Source organism: Zootoca vivipara, chromosome 6, assembly GCF_963506605.1.
Source record: "Zootoca vivipara chromosome 6, rZooViv1.1, whole genome shotgun sequence".
Lineage (NCBI taxonomy): Eukaryota > Metazoa > Chordata > Lepidosauria > Squamata > Lacertidae > Zootoca > Zootoca vivipara.
In genome coordinates this window covers 4,542,460-4,568,667 of record NC_083281.1, presented here as the reverse complement: position 1 = coordinate 4,568,667, position 26,208 = coordinate 4,542,460, and the positions used below count along the sequence as shown (strand labels likewise).

General features: G+C 50.9%; 1 protein-coding gene across 2 annotated transcripts in view; it reads left to right on the top strand.

Annotated features, from left to right (window-relative positions):
• Window positions 1-16,339, top strand: part of STK11 (serine/threonine kinase 11) — a 67,088-nt gene extending 50,749 nt beyond the window's left edge. For both annotated transcript variants that reach the window (XM_035118028.2, XM_060275327.1), the window contains exons 9-10: window positions 10,904-11,149; window positions 15,391-16,339. In XM_035118028.2, coding sequence (XP_034973919.1) covers window positions 10,904-11,118 — 215 coding nt within the window. In that variant the 3' untranslated portion in view covers window positions 11,119-11,149; window positions 15,391-16,339. The remainder of the gene's footprint in view (window positions 1-10,903; window positions 11,150-15,390) is intronic.
• The last annotated feature ends 9,869 nt before the right edge of the window (window positions 16,340-26,208 follow it).

The window sequence follows — 26,208 nt, the reverse complement described above, 5'->3', positions numbered from 1 at the left end:
TTATTATTATTACTACTACTACTACTACTACCCACCATTTTTTCCTGGCAGGCTCAAGGCAGCTGACCGCTAACATTTAATTTCATCCCATTTATCAGCGGAAGGTGTTGTACACCATCCCTTCCCTGCGAGGTAGGCGGGGCGCCGTTGGCTCACGGTGAACCCGACACAGAGTAGGATGTCCCTATTGGAGAAATATTGGGAGGGGATGCTCCTGTGGGATCACAGCCTGCCCTCTGTCCCCCCCTAAGGGCATCGGTTAAGGGCAGCACCTCACACAGGTTGGTCCTGGTATTTCTGCCTGCTGCGCGTGTGTCCCATCCACCCTGACGGCTCCCGTGTTGCGTTTTCCTCAGGTTACGACAGCGAGGCAGGGCTTAGAGAGGACGAGAGCGCAGATCAGGAAGGATATCTTGCACTCCTCTTCGGGGAAGGAGACTCCGCCGCCGCCACCACCAGCTCAGAGGAAGGATGGAGGCTTAGCTTAGATGGCAAGAGAGCTCAGGAGAAAGAGGAAGACAACAAGGCAGCTTGCTTTTCCACCAGCTAGGAGAGTCCCTGGCCTCGAACCATGAGTGGGTGGGCGGGAGATTGTTGGGGGAAAGAGCCCCTTTTAAACAATAGGGTTGTTCCCCGCCCCCCAAAATGCCCAGATTGCAGCTGGTCACCTTGCAAGTTCCTTACCTTCTTGGAAAGTTAATGTATGTTCTTGGTGGCACTTCCCAGTGCTGCAGTTCCATGCCAGGGCTTTTTCCTGGTGTTCCCCAGTCACAGTTTCCACGTTCTCCACCCACCCAGAGACCCAGCTCCCCTCCTGTGCCGTGCCCTGCCAGCAGCCTCCTGAAGTTTCAGGCCTCTATGGCTCCCTTTGGCCGTGCTGGTGATCCTAACCCGAAACCTCTGGCTGTCTTGCCACAAAACGCCAACCCCCCGCCTCCCAACCGTGCCTGCCTCTCTGCACTGTGTCGGCCCCCTCTGTGGGCACTGGCGGATCATCATCGCTGTGGCGTTAATCGCTGCCATTATCTGCCACCCGTCAAAGCGGCCGCATCCCAGAGAGCTGTCAGTCCACATACTTGACAACGTGGTGGGTTGGCTTCTCCTCTTCTTGGCACGCCCCCCCCCCCAAGCCGCCTCTCCTGGGGAACACCGGCTCTTAAAAAGTTCTGCCGCCCCCACCCCATTTTATCCAGATTTATTGTTATTGGTGCTTTTAAAAGGTTTTTTTTTTCCCAGAGAAAAGCTGTTCTTTTCCGCCTTCTGTGACCTTCGGTTTGAAGAGCAAAATAAAAAGCTTTGTTGCATTTTAAAGTTCTCCCTCTAAAAAAAATGTTTTAAATCCGTCTCTCGCTTTAGAAGCTTTGCAGTTCAGCTTACGGCAGGGTCGGTTATCTGTCAAAGAATATCCCCTGAGTTTTATATGAGCTGATCATGGCTCTTCCTGAGTGCTCAGAAGACATAAAAACACACACCGCTATTTAAAAATCCAGCTCAGAACGAATGCAAAATAATCCCAAGTTCCCAAACATTTTGTGGCCCAGTGAAAAGAATCTTTGCGAGCGGAGCAAAAACCTCTGGCTGGGTCTGAGGAGAGTTTCTGACAGTCAGAGAAATCAGTGCAAGGCTTGTAGACTGAATTCCTGACAGGTTAGAGGAAAAGGTAAGATTGTGCCTGGGGTGGAGAAAGTCGATAGGGAGGCGGGTTTTTCTCTCGTAATACTGGAACTCTGGGGTCATTCAGGACATACCAAAGAAAATGTCATTCGCACAGTGCAGAGTTCATAGAAAAAGAGAATCTTAAGGGTTGGAAAGGGACCCGAGGGTCATCTAGTCCAACCCCCTGCAATGCAGGAATCTCGGCTAAAGCATCCATGACAGGTGGCCACCCAGCCTCTCCTTTCTTGTCACTCTGAAGCCATGGATTCGAGTCCTACCTTCCAGAGCAGGAGAAAACAAGCATGCTCCCTCTTCCGCGTGAGAACCCTTAAGATATTTGAAGTGTTAAACTGTGGAACCCCTTGCCACAAATTCAAGGAGCAGAAATTCGCACAAATTCAAGGAGCAGAAGGGGCTTTCAGTCAGAAGCATAATATATACATCCAGGAGGCTAAGTTCGGTCAGAATTGGGTATACACACCCAGCCTTAATGCTAAATACATTTCTTCTCCTACCCTACTACAAATAAAAGCTTGGAAGGGCTTGAGGGCGGAGCCCCAAGATTTTACCCGCTTGCGAAGAATTCCTTAAATTATATCTAAAGCACACGGCCAGAGTTCGGGGGGGTTGAGGAGGAGAATAATACAAACTCCTTGACCTTATGCGGCCCCGCTCCCCTGCACTAACATGGAATCAGCAGTGGTTTTAATCTCACGTGTGGTCGGCTTTTCCCACCCGAGATACCTGCTTGAGCAGAATAGCCGTTGAGCAAACCAGTTGCGAGGGACACCGGCTTGCTCGCTGCCGCTCGTGGAACGGCTTTTAAGAAATAAACACGTGAGCGAGGGTACCGCCATATTGAAATAGCCTTTGCCATCACCGAAGCTATGTGAGCTATGGGGATCGATTCCCTTCTGGCCCCAAGGGGTGTTCTGCTTTCCAGAGTCTTTTTTTTTAAATACATTTTATTCCAATTTTCCGAATTCAACAAATTAACAAAACCAATCTTTTATACAAAATCTTATATTCACATCTTTTACCTTGCTCCGCCGAGCTATGACTTCCCCCCCTCCCTTCATGCGGGTTTCTTGTTAATTCCTTTTTTTGCAGTTCCTTTTTTAACATATTGGTCAATTCGTAAGGTTTATTTTAATCCTGCGAGAGTTTTTAATGATCTACAGTTTTTCTCCATATAGTTCACATATTTACTCCAGTCCTTTTGAAACCTTGTCTCCCCCTGGTCACGAATCTTGCATGTCAATCTAGCAAGTTCAGCATAGTCCATCATTTTTATCTGCCACTCCACAATTGTAGGTAATTCCTGTAATTTCCATTTTTGGGCTAACAAAGTCCTAGCCGCGGTTGTTGCATACATAAACAGTGTTTGATCTTCTTTTCTAATCTCTCCTCCTATTATTCCTAACAAAAATGCTTCTGGTTTTTTTGGAAAGGTATATCTAAACATCTTTTTCAATTCATTATATAAACTTTCCCAAAATCTTTTAACTTTTTCGCATGTCCACCACATATGATAAAATTCACCATCTTTCTCTTTACATTTCCAGCAACTTTTATCACTCATTCTATACATTTTAGCTAACTTAACTGGAGTTAAATACCATCTGTACATCATCTTATATACATTTTCTTTCAAGGCAGTACATGCTGTAAATCTTAAAGTTTGATTCCATAGTTTCAACCACGCATCATATTCAATATTATGCCCCAAATCTTTTGCCCATTTAATCATCACTTCTTTTGTCAACTCATCTTTTGTATACCACTCCAACAACAGATCATACATCTTTGCCAAAAGCTTTGTTTTGCCTTCTAGCACTTCTATTTGAAATTTGGATCTTTTATCCTCAAACCTATTTTTCTATCTTCTTTAAGCACATCATTTATTTGATGGTATTCTATCCATCCTGTTAACACTCCTTTAATGTCCTCAAAAGGTTTTAAACTCCATCCTTTTTCAGTTTTCGTCAAGATTTCCTCATACGTGGCCCGCCTCGTTCTGCTTTCCAGAGTCATGAGGTCTAGCAACTTGGGAGTTAGGGACTTTGCTTGAAGCAGCTGCTGCGGGTGTGTGTGTGTGTCTGGAGGTGGCATGCCCGAACGGCACTGCACGGTTGCAGTTTTGGGATGCGCCCCAACCGTCGGGGGACCCCCATGGGTGAAAGCAAGAGACTTGGCATAGCAGAGGGGTCCCCTTTTTGCGTAGGGTTTGGGGGGGCCGTATTAAGAGAGCGCCAGAAAAATCACCGGGTGGCGACTCCCGCAGCGTTTGCGAACACCAGTTAAGCTGTAGGCAGAGGTGGCAGCGGAGGGAGAAGAGAGAAGCAGGAGAGTGAGTCACTTGCGGAGGCAGAAGCTGGCTTATATTGTGGGGAGGGAAACTCATTACGATTCCCATTGATCAGAAGAAGGTGCTTTGGAGAGGTGGCTGCTTTGCATTCCCCCCCCCCACCTTCCTCTGCTCCCTTCTTCCCTGCCGAAACACATAAAAATTGATGTTGCTTGGCCAAATGTACTTTCATATATATATATCCTCAACACACTATTCTTTACTTGGCTAGGAAAGTAGAGGTCCTCTTTCTTTCCTCTCTCTTCTGCTCCCCCCTCCCAAAAAAACACCTCTATTCCCATTTCTGGGACCCCATGAATTTTTTAAGAACCTGAAGGGTTTTTGCCACACTCCAGAAACCCTTTTGTGGATATCTTCCTATATGAATAGAAATGCAAGGTTGTCGTCAGGGTCTGCATCTGCAGCAATGGGGGGGGGAGCCCTTTGTTTTTGTTTCTTTGTTTCTTTCTTTGTTGCCTTTTGTACACCCTGCCAAAAGGGTGTACCAGCTTGCAAACAAAGCGAGGCAGTTGCTATCTCCGCAGGACGACTGTCTTAGAAGAAGAAGAAGAAGAAACGCTACACGACACGCAAGGGAAAGGGGACAGGGAGGGAAGAGGAAAACCAAAAACCCCGGCACCGATTTCTGAAAGAGGTGCTCTTATAATAAATGATCCACTGACCCAGTGCAGGGGCAGCCGGTGTCTGGCGGAGGTGGGGTTTTTGCTTGATAGTTTTTATTTTATTTTTATTTGTTACATTTGCATGCCACCTCTACCTTCCAAGGAGCTCGAGGTGGTTCTCCGCCTCCCTGCTCCATCCTCACAGCAACCCTGTGAGGTAGGTTAGGCTAAGAGACGGCAATGGCCCACAGTCACCCAGCGAGCTTCAGGGTGGATTGGGGTTTTGAACCCTGGTCAGCCAGCTCATGGTCCGACGCTCTAACTGTTATGCAACACTTCTGCTCCCCCCACTGTCCTGCAAAGGCCAGGCCTGCACGCTCCACCTTGAGCTATCTGGGAGGGGAAGGCGGAATAGCAGCACATCAAATTGAAATAAATGGGGATGAACGGTGTACTACTCGTGAGCAGAGCTGAGCAGAGGGCCACCTCTGGGGATGCATACAACAGGTCTTCGAAGCAACTCCTTTTGCAAAGGTCTTAAGCAGTTGTGTGTTTTTTTGGGGGGGGGGCTGGACCTCCCTAGGAAGAAAGGACGACACGCTTTGGGTCGTGCGTAAGTTTGTTACGGTGGCAGCGGCAGCTTGCGTCTTCCCGGCGGCCCCTGTGGCACCCCGGGCAGGTGCCGTGACGGGAATCTGCCTGCGTCCTTGGGTGAAAAAAACGATCAGCAATCGCCGCTTCTCCTGGCTCCCGCTGAGTCATCCGGCTTGAAAAGGTCTGCGTGAAAATTACCTTGGCAGGATCTGCCGGGAGGCACCACCGGCAGCGGCGGGGGGAGCGAGTGCGAGAGCAGCAGACGTGATCACAGAGGGCATTGTTAGCTTGAAAGCACGACTGACGCCCTCCCTCCCACCCGCCCCCATTGCTGAGCTAAGCAGTTGTCGCTCGGCTTTTTTTTACGCTTGCTTGCTGGAAAGCAAATCTCTTGCACTCTTGTGGTTTGCTCCCCAACCCCCGGCATGGCGTTGTCGGGAAGACCCAGCTGTGGCGCTAGCACTTGCGGCGTCCCAGGGTTGCCTGGGAGGAGACCCGAGTTCGAATCCTCCCGCCCGGGTCACGGCACTTGCTGGGCGTGGTGCTTGCTGTGCCTCTTGCAGCCAAAACCTACCTCATCGGTCTTGGGGACTGGAGGGCGGGGGGGCAGAGCAATGCGCACGATACCTCGAAACCCATTTGGGAGAGGAACAAGACAGGCTATAAACCTCCAGAGATTAATAATAATAATAATAATTCAGAAATGGCAATGTTTCCTGTAAGAGGCAAGCTTTAAAAGAGAATCAGGAGGGGGAATGGCGGAAAAGTTCTCCTATTGCAGGCAGCAAATGCCTCTGAACGATGCCCGTTGCCGGGAATCTCGAGTGGGGAGATTCGCACTCAGGTCCTGCCCGGGGGCGGGGCATTCCTTTGGGGCGTCCGGTTGACTGCAGCAAGGACAGGGTGCCAGGCTAGGTAGCTCCTCTTTGGCCTGATCCGGCAGGGAGGGCTAACACCAGCCCAACTCCACGGGGGCATCTGGTCAGCCGCTGAGAAGATAGGATGATGAACTTTGGGCATCAAGCGTTTTCTCAGACCTGGGTCATAGAATCATAGAATCATAGAATCATAGAATCATAGAGTTGGAAGAGACCACAAGGGCCATCCAGTCCAACCCCCTGCCAAGCAGGAAACACCATCAAAGCATTCCTGACAGATGGCTGTCAAGCCTCTGCTTAAAGACCTCCAAAGAAGGAGACTCCACCACACTCCTTGGCAGCAAATTCCACTGCCGAACAGCTCTCACTGTCAGGAAGTTCTTCCTAATGTTTAGGTGGAATTTTCTTTCTTGTAGTTTGAATCCGTTGCTCCGTGTCCGCTTCTCTGGAGCAGCAGAAAACAACCTTTCTCCCTCCTTTATATGACATCCTTTTATATATTTGAACATGGTTATCATATCACCCCTTAACCTTCTCTTCTCCAGGCTAAACATACCCAGCTCCCTAAGCCGTTCCTCATAAGGCATCGTTTCCAGGCCTTTGACCATTTTGGTTGCCCTCTTCTGGACACGTTCCAGCTTATCAGTATCCTTCTTGAACTGTGGTGCCCAGAACTGGACACAATACTCCAGGTGAGGTCTGACCAGAGCAGAATACAGTGGTACTATTACTTCCCTTGATCTAGATGCTATACTCCTATTGATGCAGCCCAGAATTGCATTGGCTTTTTTAGCTGCTGCATCACACTGCTGACTCATGTCAAGTTTGTGGTCAACCAAAACTCCTAGATCCTTTTCACATGTACTGCTCTCAAGCCAGGTGTCTCCCATCCTGTATTTGTGCCTTTCATTTTTTTTGCCCAAGTGTAGTACTTTACATTTCTCCTTGTTAAAATTCATCTTGTTTGCTTTGGCCCAGTTGTCTAATCTGTTAAGGTCATTCTGAAGTGTGATCCTGTCCTCTGGGGTGTTAGCCACCCCTCCCAATTTGGTGTCATCTGCAAACTTGCTCAGGATTCCCTCAAGCCCATCATCCAAGTCATTGATAAAGATGTTGAACAAGACTGGGCCCAAGACAGAACCCTGTGGCACCCCACTAGTCACTACTCTCCAGGATGAGGAGGAGCCATTGATGAGCACCCTTTGGGTTCGGTCAGTAATCCAGCTACAAATCCACTGAATGGTAGCATTGTCTAGCCCACATTTTACCAGCTTCTTTACAAGAATATCATGGGGCACCTTGTCAAAGGCCTTGCTGAAATCAAGATAGGCTACATCCACAGCGTTACCTTCATCTACCAGGCTTGTAATTCTGTCAAAAAATGAGATCAGATTAGTCTGACATGACTTATTTTTCAGGAACCCATGCTGACTTTTAGTGATCACAGAGTTTCTTTCTAGGTGCTCACAGACTGTTTGCTTAATGATCTGCTCTAGAATCTTTCCTGGTATTGATGTCAGGCTGACTGGGCGGTAATTGTTTGGGTCCTCTCTTTTCCCCTTTTTGAAAATAGGGACAACATTTGCCCTCCTCCAGTCTGCTGGAACTTCGCCTGTTCTCCAGGAATTTTCAAAGATTATTGCCAGTGGTTCTGAAATCACCTCTGCCAGTTCTTTTAATACTCTTGGATGTAGTTCATCTGGCCCTGGAGACTTGAATACATCTAAACTAGCCAAGTATTCTTGTACTACCTCCTTACTTATTCTGGGCTGTGTTTCCCCTGCTGAATCATCTGCTCCATATTCTTCAGGTCGGGCGTTGTTTTCTTTCTTGGAGAAGACTGAGGCAAAGAAGGCATTGAGGAGTTCTGCCCTTTCTCTGTCCCCTGTTTGCATTTCACCATGTTCTCCTCTGAGTGACCCCACTGTTTCCTTGTTTTTCCTTTTGCTACGGACATACCCATAAAAGCCCTTTTTGTTGCTTTTAACCTCTCTGGCGAGCCTGAGTTCATTCTGTGCTTTAGCTTTTCTGACTTTGTTTCTACACGTGCTGGCTATATGTTTGAATTCCTCTCTGGAGATTTCCCCCCTTTTCCATTTTTTGTACATATCCCTTTTAAATCTTAACTCAGTCAAGAGTTCTTTAGATAGCCAGCCTGGCTTCTTTAGGCACCTTCCATGTTTCCGTCTCATTGGTATTGCCTGAAGTTGTGCTTTTAATATCTCCCTTTTAACAAACTCCCAACCATCATGAACTCCCTTCCCTTTTAGTATTACTGTCCATGGGATTTCACCCAGCGTTTCCCTAAGTTTTCTGAAGTCGGCTTTCTTAAAGTCTAGAATTTGGACCTTAGTATGCTTGGTTGCTCCTTTCCGCTGGATTATAAACTCCAGAAGAGCATGGTCACTCCCACCTAATGATCCTGCCACTTCTACCCCACCAACCAAGTCATCACTATTGGTTAGGACCAGATCTAAAATGGCTGATCCTCTTGTTGCTTCTCCCACTTTCTGGACAATGAAGTTGTCTGCAAGGCCAGTGAGGAATCTGTTCGACCTTATGCTCTTGGCTGAGTTTGACATCCAACAAATATCAGGATAGTTGAAATCCCCCATTACTACTATCTCACTTCCTTTGGAATGCTTGGCCATCTGTTCCAGGAAGGCATCATCTGTGTCCTCAGTTTGGCTTGGGGATCTATAGTAAACTCCCACAATGAGATCACTGTTGTTTTTCTCTCCCTTAATTTTGACCCAGATACTCTCAATTTGGCTTTGAAGTTTTAAATCCTGGATCTCTTCACAGGTATACATATCCCTAACATATAAAGCTACTCCTCCTCCTTTCCTGTTTGGTCTATTTCTCTTAAATAGATTGTATCCCTCTATTACTACATTCCAGTCATGAGACTCATCCCACCAGGTTTCAGTGATGCCTATTATGTCATATTTAGTTTGCTGTACCAAGAGCTCAAGTTCATCTTGTTTATTTCCCATGCTCTGTGCATTAGTATACAGACATTGAAGACCGTTGATCATTCCCCCATGTCTCTTATTTAAGGATATTTTCGTCCCACCACTAGGTCTGCATGCTGCTTGCTCCATTTGGTCCTTGACATTTGGATGATCATCTTCAGCATTTGATAGACTCCTACCTTCAGGACCACTGTCTCCCTCCCCCACATAAGTCAGTTTAAAGCCCTCCTGATGAGGTTTTTGAGTTTTGTGGCAAAAACATTCCTCCCAACTTTTGTGAGGTGCAGTCCATCACTTGCCAGAAGTCCATCTTCAAGAAACTGCAGACCGTGATCTAGGAATCCAAACCGTTCCTGTTTGCACCATTTGCGAAGCCAGTTGTTCACTTCCCCTATTTTTCTCTCTCTCCCTGGGCCATGTCGTTCAACTGGGAGGACAGAAGAGATGACAATTTGTGCATCTAATTGCTTCAACTTCCTGCCCAGAGCCTCATAATCATTTTTGATCTTCTGTAAGCTATGGCTTGCAGTGTCATTGGTTCCCACATGCACCAAAAGGAAGGGGTATTTGTCGGTGGGTTTTATGATTCCTTGCAGCCGTTCTGTTACATCTTTGATCTTGGCCCCAGGTAGACAGCACACCTCTCGAGACATCTTGTCAGGCCCACAGATCACTGCTTCTGTACCCCTCAGTAGGGAATCCCCAATCACCACTACACGCCTCTTCATGGGCTTGGTTGGGATTCTTCTATGTGCTGTCCCTTTCAAGGTTACCTGCATATTTCCAGAGGACTGACTTGGTTGCTCGTCTTCATATTCCTCATCAACTGTGATGAGGGAGAGATCCTCAGGTGGAGTCTGTTCCTCGTCTTCCATGAGCACTTCAAAACGGTTGTGTAATTCTAAGCACTCAGAGCGATCCCTGGGCCTTCTACTTCCCGGCTGTCGTCGGACTACAACTCCTATCATCCCTCGCTAGCAGGATAATGGCCAGCAGCCAGGGATGATGGGGGCTGTAGTCCAGCCGGGAACCCCAAGTTTGAGAATAAAACTTTTCGGAAATATTTTGACAGAAATACAATCCAACAAATAGGTGTATTTTGACTCTTCCCTCCCCACACTCCGTTTACTGTTTCATATATATATATAAAACACTGCATTTCCTACATTACTCCAATTATTAATTACTCCCTAGGTCTCTTCTTAGCATTAATTTTTAACTGCTTGGTTTAAATTAATCCCGCTGATGAACAGTAACATTTCAGACAATCCACAAATTTCCCCCAGTCTTGGATAAAGTTTCCCCACCTCTTGGTTCCCTTTTGCTCCCTTAAGTTTTGCCATTTTGGCATGGTCCATTAATTTAGTCTGCCATCCTTCCTTGGTTGGTATTGAATCTTCCCATTTCTGAGCATCCTGCGGTCGTGGCGTACATAGCACTTCTTTCTTTCTTTCAATCTTTCGGTAACTGTACCAGGCATAGGCAAGCTCGGCCCTCCAGATGTTTTGGGACTACAACTCCCATCATCCCTAGCTAACAGGACCAGTGGTCAGGGATGATGGGAGTTGTAGTCCCAAAACAGCTGGAGGGCCGAGTTTGCTTATGCCTGCTCTATACCAATTCTCCCTAAAAGAAATGCTTCTGGTTTTTGTTTTTGTTTTAAAAAAGTAAGTTATTTTGAGCATTTTCTCTGATTCATTTATAAACCATTTCCCAGGAAGTTCCCACATTTGAGATTTAGATGCTCTGCCTGCCCTCTGCGCATGCCCTGTGGCACAGACCTCCCCTGTACCTCCTTTTTTTTCGTGTTCCCGTGTGTTTGCCTTCCAGGACAGGTGCCTGACGAGGAAGCAAGGCAGAACGGACAGAGCCGCTGCAGCCGGGGGCTCCCCAAGCCGGTCTGCATGAACGGAACTGAGCCGGCGCAGCTCGGCGGCAAGACGAAGGCCGAGCGGCGGGCCAGCGCCTCGTCCAACCCTTCACGCAAAGCCTCGTCTTCCACCAGCAGCAAGATTCGGAAGCTCTCCACCTGCAAGCAGCAGTGACAAGCCGGGGCCTGAGCATCGCCCACCGCAGGTCTGTGCTTCTTCCTCTTCTCTCTTTTTCGGGGCTTTGGGGTGGGAGGGAAGTGTCCAGAAAGGTGGTGCCACTCAGTGGTTAGAGCACTTCCTTTGCATGCAGAAGGCCCCAGCTTCCGTCTCCAGGTGGGAATAAGGAGAGCCCTTGCCAGTCATTGTAGGCAGCGCTGAACAACGTGGGTCAGTGATTTGACCCATAGAATCGTATAAAGTGGGAAGGGAATGCAGGAATCCCAACTGAAGCATCCGTGACAGACGGACATCCAACCTCTGCTTAAAAACCTCCAAGGAAGGAGAGCCCACCACCTCCCGAGGGAGACCGTCCCACTGCTGAACAGCTCTTACTGGCAGAAAGCACTTCCTGATGTTGAGTCGGAATCTCCTTTCTTGCAACTTGAAGCCCTTGGTTCAAGTCTCCTCTTTTCCAGGCTAAACATACCCAGCTCCTTCAACCGCTCCTCATCAGGCTTGGTTCCCAGACCCTTGATCTTCTGGGTTGCCGTCCTCTGAACACGTTCCAGCCTGTCAACATCCGATTTACAACGCCAGCGCTGAACTAAACGGACCAGTCGAAAGATTCCCACGTTGCTATGAAATCAAATCTCTTGGTTCAGAATCGCACGGACTGGGAACTCACTTAATTTTAGGGGAAAGGGTTATAGTCTGGTGGCATGCAGGTCCCAGGTCCAGACTGGTTAGGGCTGGGATAAACGTCTCCCTGCCTGAAACCACAGAGACCTCCTGCTTCCGGTCCGTGTTGTAGGCAGTACAGATCCAGGTACGCCAAGCTTCTGACAAGGCAGCTCTTAAGTTCCTATGCGAATCGGCTCTTGATTCAGAACAGTGAGGACCAGAACGTTAGCTTTATTCAGTGCCCGAGGGCATCATATGCAGTTCAGGCCGGACGAAACACAGGCCTGAATCTCAGCTGTTCGTTAATGATGTTTAAATTCAAGGACCAGCTGCTCCCCATAGGAACCTTGCAATCATTGCTTAATAATAATAATAATAATAATAATTTATTTATACCCCGCCCATCCGAGCGGCTTCCAACAAAAGATTAAAAATACATTAAAACATCAGTCATGAAAAACTTCCCTAAACAGGGCTACCTTCAGATGTCTTCTAAAAGTCAGATAGTTGTTTATTTCTTTGACATGATGGGAGGGCGTTCCACAGGGCGGGTGCCACCACCAAGAAGGCCCTCTGCCTGGTTCCCTGTAACCTCACTTCTCACAGGGAGGGAACCGCCAGAAGACCCTCGGAGCTGGACCTCAGTGTCCGGGCTGGGCGATGGGGGTGGAGACGCTCCTTCAGGGATACTGGGCTGTTTAGGGCTTTCAAGGTCAACACCAACACTTTGAATTGTGTTCGGAAACGTCCTGGGAGCCAACGTAGGTCTTTCAGGACCGGTGTTATATGGTCTCTGTGGCCGCTCTCAGTCCCCAGTCTAGCTGCCGCATTCTGGATTAGTTGTAGTTTCGAGATCACCTTCCAAGATAGCCCCATGGAGAGTGCATGGCAGTAGTCCAAGCGGGAGATAACTAGAGCATTCACCACTCTGGCAAGACAGTCTGCGGGCAGGGAGGTCTCAGCCTGCGTACCAGATGGAGCTGGTAGACAGCTGCTCTGGACGCAGAACTGACGTGTGCCTCCATGGACAGGTGTGAGTCCAAAATGACTCCCAGGCTGCGCACCTGGTCCTTCAGGGGCACAGTTACCCCATTCAGGACCAGGGAGTCCCCCCACCTGCCTGCCCCGCCCCCCAAAATAGTCCTTCTGTCTTGTCAGGATTCAACCTCAATTGATCCTCCAACTGCCTCCAGGCACTCACACAGGGAGCCCAAGGACCCCCTTTGTGCACCCCCTCTGCGAGAGGGCAGCAACACGAGAAGCAGGGCCTTCTCTGCGGTGGCTCCCCGTTTGCGGGATGCTCTCCTGGCGCCTTCTTTACATATTTTCAGACGCCTTCCTGTGCTGCTGCTTAAGTCATGCTTCTGTTCAGAATCAGGCACTTGAACTCAGGGCTGGGGGAACCTCGTACTCGGGCTCCAAATGCCCCTAAATATCTCCCTCACCAGCTGTGCTTCACACCCTCATATATTTTTGCCCAGCTGCAAAATGCCTCCTTGGACCTCTGGCCGTGCCTCTTGCTTGTCCGCAGGGGGCAGCGAGAAGTGCGTGTAGAGTCCCCGCCCACCACCCCCGCTCGTCCCTCGGGAATGGGAATGCGGCCCCCTGGGTTGCGACAACAGGCTCCAGCTCCCCTTTTCTCTGCGCTGGGCTGCCTCCTCACGCTTTGTGATGGACAGTTCCATTCCTCCTCCGCCTCCCTTTTGGCGAAGTCAGCGCAGGAGGAAGGAGGCCGTTACCAAGTTAACCAAAGGTAGTCACTACCACAAGGTGTTACGCACACATTCGGGGCCATCTAGACTCACGAGCATCCTTTTTGGGGTGTTTTAATTCACCCCCCCCCCAAAAAAAAAATTAGAGGGAACTTCTGACTCTTACATACTGACCGAGGCGGATTTTTTGAAAAGCATGTATTGTGCCTCTGAGCTTAAGCGAGCAGGGATCACGGAGGGGGGGCGGTCGCGATCGGCTCGTGCGTCCGGCTTTCATCTGACTTGACGTATATCCCTCCCTTTCCCAGCTCTGCAGAAAACCCCAAATCTCTCCTTCACTCTCTCTCCTCTCTCTCTCTCTCTCTCCACCCTGAACAAAAAAATAATAGGAAAAAATCCCTCCCCTGCTGTTTTCACCCAGCCGGTTTCAGCTCTCCTGATTCATAAGCTCAGCCCAGGAAGAAAGAAGAGAAAATTATTCATCTGTGATCTGCCCACCCCCGCCTGGCCTCGCCGCAGTAATGCACTTAGCCGGTGGCGCCCTCTCTTCCTTGCACCCCCCCCCAAAAGCTTTTACCTCCTTGGCTCGCAACCAGGTTTCTCCATTCACTCCCCCCCCCAAAAGCCGGTTCTTCTTTTTCCGCCTCCTTCCTCACTCCCGGCTAAGTCTCCGAATAGCTTCGGTAAATAAGTCATGCAGGCAAGATTGAATCTGTAGCAGGAGGGGTGTGTCCTCCCCCCCCAAAAAACCCACAATCCTACTCCAAGATAAGAGATTTGGAGGCGAGCACCACCACCACCACCCCCGAAAAAGGTGGCTGTTGAGCTTTTGTTGTGCTAGACCAGCCAAGGCAAGCCCCCAAATAATTCAGCCAAAATCTACCCTCCAGACCCTTTATTATAGCAAAAGAAGAAAATCTCTGTCCTTTTTGGAACCAGCCGGTCATGTTTCCATCTCTTCTTCCCCTTCAGGCTAAACCTTTCTCCATCTTGACCCCCCCCTTCTCTGAACTGCCCCCCCCCCGGTTCCAATTTGCCTACGGCCTCTTTTAAAAGTGCTTCGCCCCAGAACTGGACGCATGTTTCCTGCCTTAATTCGGGAGCCAAAGCAAAAGCGGGACTTGAAGCGACGGTTCTCTTTAATGCAGCTGAAGATTGTGTTTGGCTTCTTTGCAGCCGCATCGTGCTGCCGGCTTGCGGTCTTTATTTTTACTTCTTGCCAAGGTAGCATGCTCTCTCTTTTCTTGCTCTGAACTTGCTCCCAGTAGGCTTGCTGCAAGTTAGCAGGATGTGTTTTCTGTGGATCTCCTCTGCAGCCCCAGAAAGCCATGAGAAACAGTAGAAAGACTTCTCTCTGCCCCGGCCAGCTGCCCTTGCTAAGCCTCACTAAGGCTTTTCGCCTTCTGCCTTGAAAGACCCTGGACATCGGACCCTGTGCCGTTTTGCCGTACTGTTTGTTGGCGCTTGCTAAAAACATTTCTGCTTGGACGAGCCAACCCAGACGTTTCAAAAGCTTGTGCAAGCTCCGATCTGCTTTTAGCTTGTTGTTAAAATATTGAATGTCTTTAAATTAAGTGTGGCTGATTTTTCTTAGAATTTCTTAGAACTGTGGGGTTGGAAGGAGACCTTAGCGGTCATTTAGTCCAACCCCGTGCAATGCTGGGATCTTTTAAAAATCTGTTTTAAAAAAATATGTATGCAAATGTTAATAATAATAATTGCAGTGGTTTTTTTTTTTAAAAAAGTTTTAGATTATGCACTCTTTTTTGCAAATGGGCGTGTGTAACTGTGACACAACGAAGCAGCATGCAACAAATTGCAAAACTTTTTCTGACATCCGCTTTCTCTTTCTCTCTCTCCCTCCCCCCCTTTTCTTTTTTTTAACTCTTCGCAGCCAGAGCCCCGAATTACTGTGCTTGGCGGCCGCTGTGTCCCCTCCTCGGCTCTCTGTGCATCTCTGCCACCCACGCCGTACCCTTGCCCGTCCCCCTCCAAGGCCAGCATCCCTGGTAGCCGACCCCCGTAGATCCACGCTTGCGATCCAAAAAGAGAGAGCCAAGAAACACGAAGAGAAATGCCTTTTCGTAAAGAGAGAAAAAAAAAGACACGATACTCTTACTTGGGGGGGGGGGGGAGAGAAGAAGACATCCATCCTGCTTTTTAGACTGGCTGTGCTTCACCTCCTGAAATCCTGTCTGTTTGGCCGTCCGGATTCCCACGACTTGTTGGGGGGTGGGTTGAAGTGGGGGGCTGTTCCTGGTGGGGGGGGCGTTGTGAGATGGGGGGCAAGTTTCCTCCAGGACTTGGCACAACTTGCTCTCCCCCCCCCAGCCATTCCTCCTTGTGTTAGAATTTTTGAAAGCCATCGACACGCACTTTATGTAGTTGACTACTGTTCTATAATATATATATTATATATTATATTTTTGTTTCCCCACCCCTTCTTTCTTTCTTTTTGGCCCCCTCCTCCCTCTCTTCCCCCCTCCCTCTTTTTTGAGGGGTGGGGAGGGCGGTTTATATTTTGCAGTTATCTTTAGAGAACTTCCTTGCACATTTGTGACCGTATCTGAAATAAATAAAAAAAGGAAGAGCTGGGGAGAGGACGTCGCGGCCTGAAAAAATTGAGTGGGGGGGGGGGAAGGTTCAGAAAGTGGGGAGGGGGCATTATAGGGGGGGAGAACCCGGTATTTAAAACGACAACAAAAATCACCACACTATTAAAACGAAAATAAAATAAAAATCTGCATGCTGTTTATAAGGGCTGGAGCAAAGGGAAGTGAGTGCTTTTTTTCCTTTCCTTTTCCTTTTCTTTTTTTTAAAAAGAAAATAAAAGTCAAAATGGAGCCATGGGTTTCTGAGCCTGTTTTTTTTTGGGGGGGGAGAGGGGGGCTGTTGATTTAGCCCAGCCTGGGAGGAAAAAACAGGTGCAGTTCTTACATTTTGGACGCCGTGTTTAGTTCCAGAAATGTTGGTTATTTCCGAACGTTGCAATCTTTTTGCTTAGATTGTCCAAGAGGGCCAAATAATCATCATCAGTTCCAGTCACAGGATTGCAGAATTGGAAGGCGCCACAAGAATCATCTAGTGCAGGCACTCCCAAACTCGGCCCTCCAGATGTCTTGGGACTACAACTCCCATCATCCCTAGCTAACAGGACCAGTGGTCAGGGATGATGGGAATTGTAGTTCAATAATAATAATAAATAAATTTATTATTTATGTATTTATACCCTGCCCATCTGGCTGGGCTTCCCCAGCCACTCTGGGCGGCTTCCAACAAAATATTAAAATACAGTAATCCAGGCATCCCCAAACTGCGGCCCTCCAGATGTTTTGGCCTACAACTCCCATGATCCCTAGCTAACAGGACCAGTGGTCGGGGAAGATGGGAATTGTAGTCCAAAACATCGTTTGGGGATGCCTGGTAATCCATCAAACATTAAAAGCTTCCCTGAACAGGGCTGCCTTCAGATGTCTTCTAAAAGTCTGGTACGGTAGTTGTTTTTCTCTTTGACATCTGATGGGAGGGCGCTCCACAGGGCAGGTGCCACCACAGAGAAGGCCCTTTGCCTGGTTCCCTGTAACCTCACTTCTCACAGGGAGGGAACCGTGAAAAGGCCCTCGGCGCTGGACCTCAGTGTCCGGGCAGAACGATGGGGGTGGAGACGCTCCTTCAGGTCTTCTGGGCCGTTTAGGGCTTTCAAGGTCAGCACCAACACTTCGAATTGTGCTCGGAAACGGAATGGGAGCCAATGTAGGTCTTATAGGTGTTATATGGTCTCAGTGGCCGCTCCCAGTCACCAGTCTAGCTGCCGCATTCTGGATTAATTGCAGTTTCTGGGTCACTTTCAAAGGTAGCCCCATGGAGAGCGCATTGCAGTAGTCCAAGCGGGAGATAACCAGAGCATGCACCCCTCTGACAAGACAGTCTGCAGGCAGGTAGGGTCTCAGCCTGCGTCCCAGATGGAGCTGGTGGACAGCCGCCCTGGACACAAATTGACCTGTGCCTCCATGGACATCTGTGAGTCCAGAATGACTCCCAGGCTGCGCACCTGGTCCTTCAGGGGCACAGTTACCCCATTCAGGACTAGGGAGTCCTCCACACCAGCCCACCCCCTGTCCCCCTTTGAAAAGAGGGAGAGGGAAGGAGGCAAAGGCTTTTTTCCATTAAGGGAGCTTAGGTCCCTCTCCCTGGGAGAACTCTGGGCAGGTCCCTGTCTCGGAGGTAAGAGGCCGGCCTCCAACTGGACCCCTGCCACCTCCATGTTTGTCACCATTTCTTGCACGTATAGCCCACTTTTCCCTACCACTTCTTTAAACTCTGCAAGGTAGGCTTGAGGCACAGCGAGGTCACCTGGGGAGTTGCGTGGCTGAGCGGGGGATTCGAACCCTGATCTCCCAGGTCTCCGGGGGGGGGGGGTCCTGACGCAGAAAGCCGCAGCACGCCGGGTCGTTTGCCCCCTGCTGGGAAAGAGCCTTTTCCCATCACGACTGCAGTTTGGAGCTGTCTGGGCTGGTGGATCTCTCTCCCCCCCCCCATTCCTGTGGTCGCCACCACGGTGGTCTCGACGTAGCTGGACTCCAAACTCCCATCAGCCAGCGGTGAGAAATTACAGGAGTTCTATTTCATTGCGGCATTTCTATCCCGCTGGCATCTTCAATCCTCTCTTTCCCAAGCTTAAAACCATGGAAGCACCTGGGATGAATAGAGACATCGGATTCTTACCTCATTATGCATGATCAAGCTTTCTTTAGCACCTCAGCCCAGGACTAATTGCAGCCATCAGCAGCCATTAACAGCCATCTACAGGTTTACCACTCCCATCAGCCCATCACCCATTCCCACCAACCCCCACCACCCTCTGTATATATATAGGGTCTGACACTTCTGTTTCTAGTGTAACTGAAGAAGTGTGCATGCACACGAAAGCTCATACCAAAATAAAAACTTAGTTGGTCTTTAAGGTGCTACTGAAGGAATTTTTTTTATTTTGCTTCGACTCAGACCAACACGGCTACCTACCTGTAACTGAAACCTCTCCCTGTTTTTCATTCTCACAACAGCCCTGTGAGGTAGGCTAGACCGACTGGGGAAGGGCCCCAGCTTGGCGATGGAACCTCTGCCTCGCATCCAGACGTTGCCAGGATCAGTCCCAGGGTGGCTTCTCCCAATAAGGCTGGAGACCCTTTTGGAAGCGCCGGAGAGCTGCTGCCAGCCAGTGTAGGGGTTACTGAGCTCGACGTGACTTGGGCCGACACTGCAAAGACATTTCCTGTCTATGCTTCTGCCCTTCCTTGCAGGAGAGATGGGGGAGCTTGCAGGAAGGGGGCGGCAAAACAACTCGAGCACACCATGGGTAGGCAAACTAAGGCCCGGGGGCCGGATCTGGCCCAATCACCTTCTCAATCCGGCCTGCGGACAGTCTGGGAATCAGCGTGTTTTACATGGGTAGAATGTGTCCTTTTATTTAAAGTGCATCTCTGGGTTATTTGTGGGGCATAGGAATTCGCCGTTGTTTTTTTCCCTTCTTCAAAATATAGTCCGCCCCCCCCACACAAGGTGTCACAGTGGCCGGAGTGGACTACTTCAGAGTAACGACGCTACGCAGCTCTGCATTTTATTCTTTTATTGGTGCTGCGTATTTACAGTGCTCAAGTCATTGCTATTTACACGGAGCGATGTTGTCAGTCGGTTTCAGAACCTCCTAATGGCTTTTGGCGCGTCTTTCTCCAACACAAAAGCTTTGGCAGACCCATCCTCTTGCCCCTCCTCTTCCTGCGTAATTCTGGAGTTGGAGGGATGGGTCTTCCCCCCTTGCTTGCCCCTTCCTGTCCCACCTGGGACCCTGGCTCCTCTACCTTGCCTGAGCCTCGGACACGACTTCCTGCTTCCCCACTGGAATCGGAACTCTCCCTGCTTTCCCCTTTGCTCGGGGACGGGCTTGAACTCAGGAGGGGAGGGACTTCGCGATATCCCCTGTCCCTCACATCCACCCCCCTCCCAAGCTCTCCTTCACCCCTCCCCAGGCCCCCCCCATGTGTCGGTGACGACTGGAAGCCTAAGAACTCAGTGCTCTCCGAGCCCGTTGGTGTGAATACCTCCCCCCAGTCCTGCGAGCCCCCCCCTTCCGCCTGGGCGGACGGGAATCCCAAAAAGTCCGTGGCGTCAGAGCTGGTGGGGGTAAAAACGTTCTGCCAATCTGCTCCTTCCTCTGACTGGGTGGATCTCGGTGACACCCATACCTCATCCTCTGGTTCCTCAAACTCCGCTTCCCAGCGCCATGGTGAGCTGCTCTCCCGTGCCTCCTCCTCCTCCCCCTCCCTTTCCATGTGCCAGGGCTTGGGTCTGTGGGGAAAGAGGGCGTGAAATTCTTCCACCAAGAATTCCTCCTGTATCTGAGTGGCTGGGACCCATTCATTCTGGGACGGTGGAGCATCCTCCCATGCCATGAGGTACTCCAGTCCCCCCACCCCCCACCTTGAATCCAGGATGGCCGTGGCCTCATTGAGTTGCTCCCTGCCTTCCCTCTCCCCCCCTCCCTCGGGGGTTTGTTCGCTGTCTCGGAGCCTGCTGCTTTCCCTGTACGGCGACAGCAGCGATCTATGAAACACTGGATGCACCCTCATGTCCTCTGGCAGTGCCAGCCTGTATGCCACCGGGTTTACCTGTTGCGTGACCGTGAAGGGGCCCAGCCTTTTGGGTGCCAGCTTTTTGCACCTCCCTCTGGTGGGAAGGCCCTCCGAGGACAACCACACCTTGTCCCCCACCCTGATGACCTCCCCTTGTCGCCTGTGGCGATCTGCCCCCTTTTTGTACGCTTCCTTGGCCCTCTCCAAGTGTTCTCTGAGCTGCTGGTGCACCGTCTCCAGTTCCTCTGCCCAATCCTCAGCCTGTGGGCCCTCCTCCTCCTCCTCCTCCCTCTCCCTCTCTGGGAAAGATCTGAGGTCGCGCCCGTAATTGGCCTTAAAGGGCGACACCCCTGTGGAGACGTGCACTGCATTGTTGTAGGCAAATTCTGCTAGTGGCAAGCGATCCACCCAGTCCGTTTGCCGCTGGCTGACGTAGCATCTCAGGTACTGCTGCAGAATGGCGTTGACCCTCTCCGCTTGTCCGTTGGTCTGCGGGTGTCTAGCCGTCGACAAGCTGACCTCCACCTGCAGGAGGTTCATGAGCCGCCGCCAGAACCTGGAAACAAATTGGCGGCCACGATCCGAAATAACCCTTAAAGGTAATCCATGCAGTCTGAAAATGTGATCAACAAACAGTTTGGCTGTCTCTTCTGCCGAGACTGCCCTGGCACACGGTATAAAGTGACACATTTTGGACATAAGGTCCACCACCACCAACACTGCAGTCTTACCCCTGGACGAAGGCAGATCTGTGATGAAGTCCATGGACACCACTTCCCACGGCCTGTGTGGTGTGGCTAAGGGCTCCAGCAACCCTGGTGGCGCTGCTCTGACCACCTTCGCCCGCTGGCAGGTGGTACAGCCCCTTACATAGTCTCGAACATCTTCCCGCACCCCTGGCCACCAGAAGTGTCTCATGACTAGGTGAGCGGTTTTGTCCCTTCCAAAATGCCCCGCTGTAGGGTTGTCGTGCATCTGCTTGAGGACCGTACGTCGAAGCTGGGTGGTGGGTAGGTACAGCGCACCCTTGTAGAAAAGCAGCCCTCTGCGTTCTGCAAAGTCTTTTGCCTGCTCCCTCCCCCCTCTCAGTTCTCTGAAGATGCGGTTGGCAAATTCATCCGCTGCCGTCAGTGCTGTGAGTTCTGCCTCGCTCACCACAGCTGCTCCGCAGGACCATGCCGACGGGGGGAAAATGTGCCTTGGGGCTGGTGGCGCCTCCTCCTCCATGTACTCTGGCTTGCGGGAGAGGGCATCCGCCCTGACATTCTGCTCCCCCGGGATGTAGTGGATGGAGAAGTTGAAGTTCGAGAAGAACTCTGCCCACCGTATCTGCCGCTGGTTGAGCACCCTGGCAGTTCTCCAGAACTCCAGGTTCTTGTGGTCTGTGCACACCTGGATGGGGTGCTTCGCGCCCACCAGGAAGTGTCGCCAGTGCTGGAACGCAGCGTAGATCGCAAGAAGTTCCCTATCAAACACTGTGTAGTTGCGTTCAGGCTGTGTCAGCTTCCTGGAGAAGAAGGCACAGGGTCTCCACTCCCTGTTGGCGTCCAGTTGCAACAAAATTGCGCCCACAGCTTTTTCAGAAGCATCTGTCTCAATGCGTAGGGGCGCGTCCTGCACCACATGGAACAGGTTTTGGTCTGAGGCGAACACTCTCTTGAGGCTTTCGAACGCTGCTTGCGCCTCTGGTGTCCACTTGAACTTCTGCTTGCCTCTCAGGCAGTCCGTGATGGGAGCCGTAACGCGAGAGAAGTTCTTGATGAACTTCCTGTAGAAGTTAGCGAAGCCTAGTAGGCGTTGGGCATCTTTGCGCGTCCTGGGGCTGTGCCAGTCCAGGATGGCCTGCACCTTGTCCTTGTCCATCGCCAGCCCCTTGTCTGACAGCTTGTAGCCCAGGAAGTCCACCTCTTTGGTGTGAAACTTGCACTTCTCCAGCTTCACATACAGGTGGTTCTCCTTCAGGCGTTGCAACACCTCTCTGACATCTTTCACATGCTGCACTGGGTCATTCGAGTAGATAAGGATGTCATCTAGGAAGACCAAGCATTTCCTGAAGAGGAGGGACCCCAGGACGTGGTGCATGAAGGCCTGGAAGCATGCTGAGCCCCCTTGCAAACCGAAGGGCATCACCAGATATTCAAAAGAGCCCAGAGGCGTGAACATCGTGGTTTTCCATTCATCTCCTTCCCGGATCCTGATCAAGTTGTACGCCCCCCTTAGGTCCAGCTTGGTGAAAATCTTGCCCCTGCGTGCCGCTGTCAGGAGATCATCCACTCTGGGCATGGGGAAAGCCACGGGCTCTGTCACCGAATTCAGCCGTCTAAAGTCCACCACAAGACGGCGCTGTTGCGTGTCTTTCTTGTCCACCCAGAAGACCGGGCTGCCCCCTGCTGCCTTGCTTTCCCTTATGAACCCCCGCTTGAGGTTCTTGTCGATGAAAGCGCGCAAATCCTCCAGCTCCTGGTCTGACATGGCGTACAGCTTGGCTGGGGGTATCGTCGCCCCTGGCACCAGGTTGATCTGGCAGTCAAAAGGCCTGTGCGGGGGTAGGTGGTCGGACTCCGCTTCGCTGAAGACCTCCTGCAGGTCCCAGTACTGCTTGGGTATTGCCTCACCCCCTTTGATATGCATGGTGGCCACCGTGGCTATCGGAGGCCCCTCCCCTGGTTGGTGCTGCATGCAATGTTCCAGACAAAAGTCTGACCCAAACGTGATGCACCTCTGGTGCCAACTGATGGAGGGGTCGTGGCGCGCCAGCCAGCTCATGCCCAAGACGATGGGGGGGTCTGAGATGGTGGTGACGTTGAACGCCAGTGTCTCTGAGTGCCTTCCCACCGTCATTCTCATGGGGGGGGTTTGATGTGTGATGGCCCCTCCCAGCAGCTCCCTGCCGTCAATGGTTGCTACGTGCAGAGGAAAATCCAACTGCAAAAGCTGGATTTGGTGCTCTTCTGCAAAGCTTCTCGAGAAGAAGTTGGCGGACGCCCCACTGTCAATTAAGGCGAGGACCGTCAGGGGATAGCCATTTGGGAGCGTTAGCGTCACTTCTAGAACCACTCCTGCTCTGGGAGGGGTGGGCTGGCTCTGCACCTCTCTGTGCGGGTGGGCGGGCTGGGGCTGTTGTCTGCTGACTGTGCCTGGCTGCTGCCCCTTGTCTCCTGCAGCCAGGCTTTCCCGTTTCCCTGCTGTGGTGCTGCGTCAGTGGGGGAGGGCACCACCGTTCCCGCCTTTCCTTGCCACTCCCTGCGATGTGGGCAGTCTCTGACGAGATGCTGGGGTGAGTTGCAGAGAAAGCAATTCCCGCCCCTTCCCTCCTTGCGTCTTGGCGCCGCTGGGGTTTGAAAAGCCCGCGCGCGCGCGCTATCAATCTGCATGGGCTCCTGGTCCTGGCTGGCTCCAGGCGTGGCCTGAAAGGGTTGTTGAGGGAGTGGCTTCTCCTGCGACCGTGGGAACCAAGCCCGCTTTGCGCGCGTCGCTTGCTTGTCGTTCCACCGGGATTCCTGCCTCACCCCCACCGCCAGAGCTGCTTTGCTCAGCTGATCCATAGTACTGGGCTTTGGACCTCTCGAGAGTTCATCCTTCACCTCCTCGCTCAAACCCAAGTAAAACGCAGCTTGCATGGGAGGCGAATCCAAAACCCACCCCAGTCTGTGCACCAGCATGGTGAATTTCGCCCAATATGCGCGAACTGTCATATTTCCTTGGCGTAAATTATGCAGTTCCTCCTTAGTCTGGTCCAAATGACTATCGGACGAATACATCGTCCTCAAACCTTCTAGAAATTGTTGGACATTTTTCATGCAAGGATTCTTGGTTGCGATTAATGGTCTTAGCCACTCCCTGGCTGCTCCGGTGAGATGTTCCACAATAAACGCTACTCTGTGCTCATCATCGGGGAACTCATTCTGGTGCAGCTCAAGAGCATACACGATCTCAGTCTCAAAGCCCTGAAACTCCTTCGGGTCTCCATTGAACTTGCTTACAAGGGTCCCTGCTCTCCTTCCTGGCAGCACTTGGACTTGGGGAGCCCCTCCCGCCTTGTTTTTCTCTGCATCCAGCTTGTTTTGGAGGTCTACCGCCACCGCCCTTAAATGCTGCTCTTTTTCCTGGAGCTCTCTCACCTGTTCCGCAAGTTGTAGCCGGTCGTCCTGGACCTTCTTAGTCTCCTCTTTAGCTGCCTTCAATTCTCCCTGCGCCTGCAGCGACAGCTGTTGCAGTTCTAGCTGGGCTTGCTCAGCGATCTGCCGCCACTTCTCCGCCTCGGACACGCTCATCCCGGCAACTCCGAAGTAGCCCAAAAATGATTAGGAGGTTGCTGTCACAGTGGCCGGAGTGGACTACTTCAGAGTAACGACGCTACGCAGCTCTGCATTTTATTCTTTTATTGGTGCTGCGTATTTACAGTGCTCAAGTCATTGCTATTTACACGGAGCGATGTTGTCAGTCGGTTTCAGAACCTCCTAATGGCTTTTGGCGCGTCTTTCTCCAACACAAAAGCTTTGGCAGACCCATCCTCTTGCCCCTCCTCTTCCTGCGTAATTCTGGAGTTGGAGGGATGGGTCTTCCCCCCTTGCTTGCCCCTTCCTGTCCCACCTGGGACCCTGGCTCCTCTACCTTGCCTGAGCCTCGGACACGACTTCCTGCTTCCCCACTGGAATCGGAACTCTCCCTGCTTTCCCCTTTGCTCGGGGACGGGCTTGAACTCAGGAGGGGAGGGACTTCGCGATATCCCCTGTCCCTCACACAAGGTCTGAGGGATAGTGGACCAGCCCCCTACTGAAAAAGTTTGCTGACCCCTGACTTACACACGTGTTTTCTAGTCTCTGATCTCGGCTCTTAAACGGGAAGGGGGGGAAGAAACTTAAGATGAGGCCTTTCAAGCTGGCGCAGTATGCTTTTAAGGGCCCATGTTGCTGCGATATCTTCTGTTGCTGTGCATGAGCTCTGGAAGAAAATATATATCAGGTGCTCTTTCTCCCTGGGAACTGCATTTGCCAACCTGGCGCTCTCCTGCTGTTTAGAACTACATCCCCCAAAGAGGCTGATGGGAGTTATCATTCAAAGCAGCTGGAGCTTGTGCCAGGTGGATCGAGGCTTTTCCTGGCCTAAACCTGGGGTTCTCTGGGGGCCACACCTGCACAGCCATTGCTGTGTTTCAACACCCACAGGATCCCTTCTGAGCACAATTCGAAATGTTGGTGCTGACCTTTAAAGCCCTAAACAGCCCAGTAAACCCGAAGGAGCGTCTCTACCTTCATTGTTCAGCCCGGACACTGAGGCCCAGCTCCGAGGGCCTTCTGGCAGTTCCCTCCCTGCAAGAAGTGAGGTTGCAGGGAACCAGGCAGAGGGCCTTATCGGGGGTGGCGCCCTCCCATCAGATGTCAAGGAAATAAGCAACTATCTGACTTTTAGAAGACATCTGAAGGCAGCCTTGTTTAGGGAAGTCTTTAATGTTTGATGTCACTTTTTTTTTATTAATATTCTGTTGGGAGCCACCCAGAGTGGCTGGGGAAACCCAGCCAGATGGGCAGGGTATAAATAATAAAAAAATAATATTAATAATAATAATTTTCTGCCATAGAGAGGAGCTTGAATCTTCTTAGAACACCCTGCTTTGAGCGCTGCTCTTCAATGAACCGGACGCTCTGTTCATGTTCAAGCGGATCAGATTCCAAACCAAGCTTTCGAAACAGGGATCTACTAAGTCCTTTTGGCGTCTTGGCACACCTCCCAGGGCAAAATGTAAGCCTTGCATTTCCAAGAGGTTGCCACAGGCGAAACTCCAGTGCACTGTATTCAGGGATGGAGGTGCGGGGTGTGTGTGTTCAGCTGTGCATCATTTTATAAATAGATTTCACCTTTCCCCTAAATGGAAAAGTCCCAAATCCTTTCCCGATAGGGGAATCGCTCCATTTCCCTTGATCGTTGTTGGGCTTGCCCTTCTATAACTCCGCAATATCCTTTTCCAGGCAGCTGGAACAGCACGCAATTATCCCAAAATGTGGTCACGCTGTAAACTCGCAGCCCCACCCCTACCCCACCCCTGGCAGCAAAGCCAATGTAGAAGTGAGGTCCAAAATATC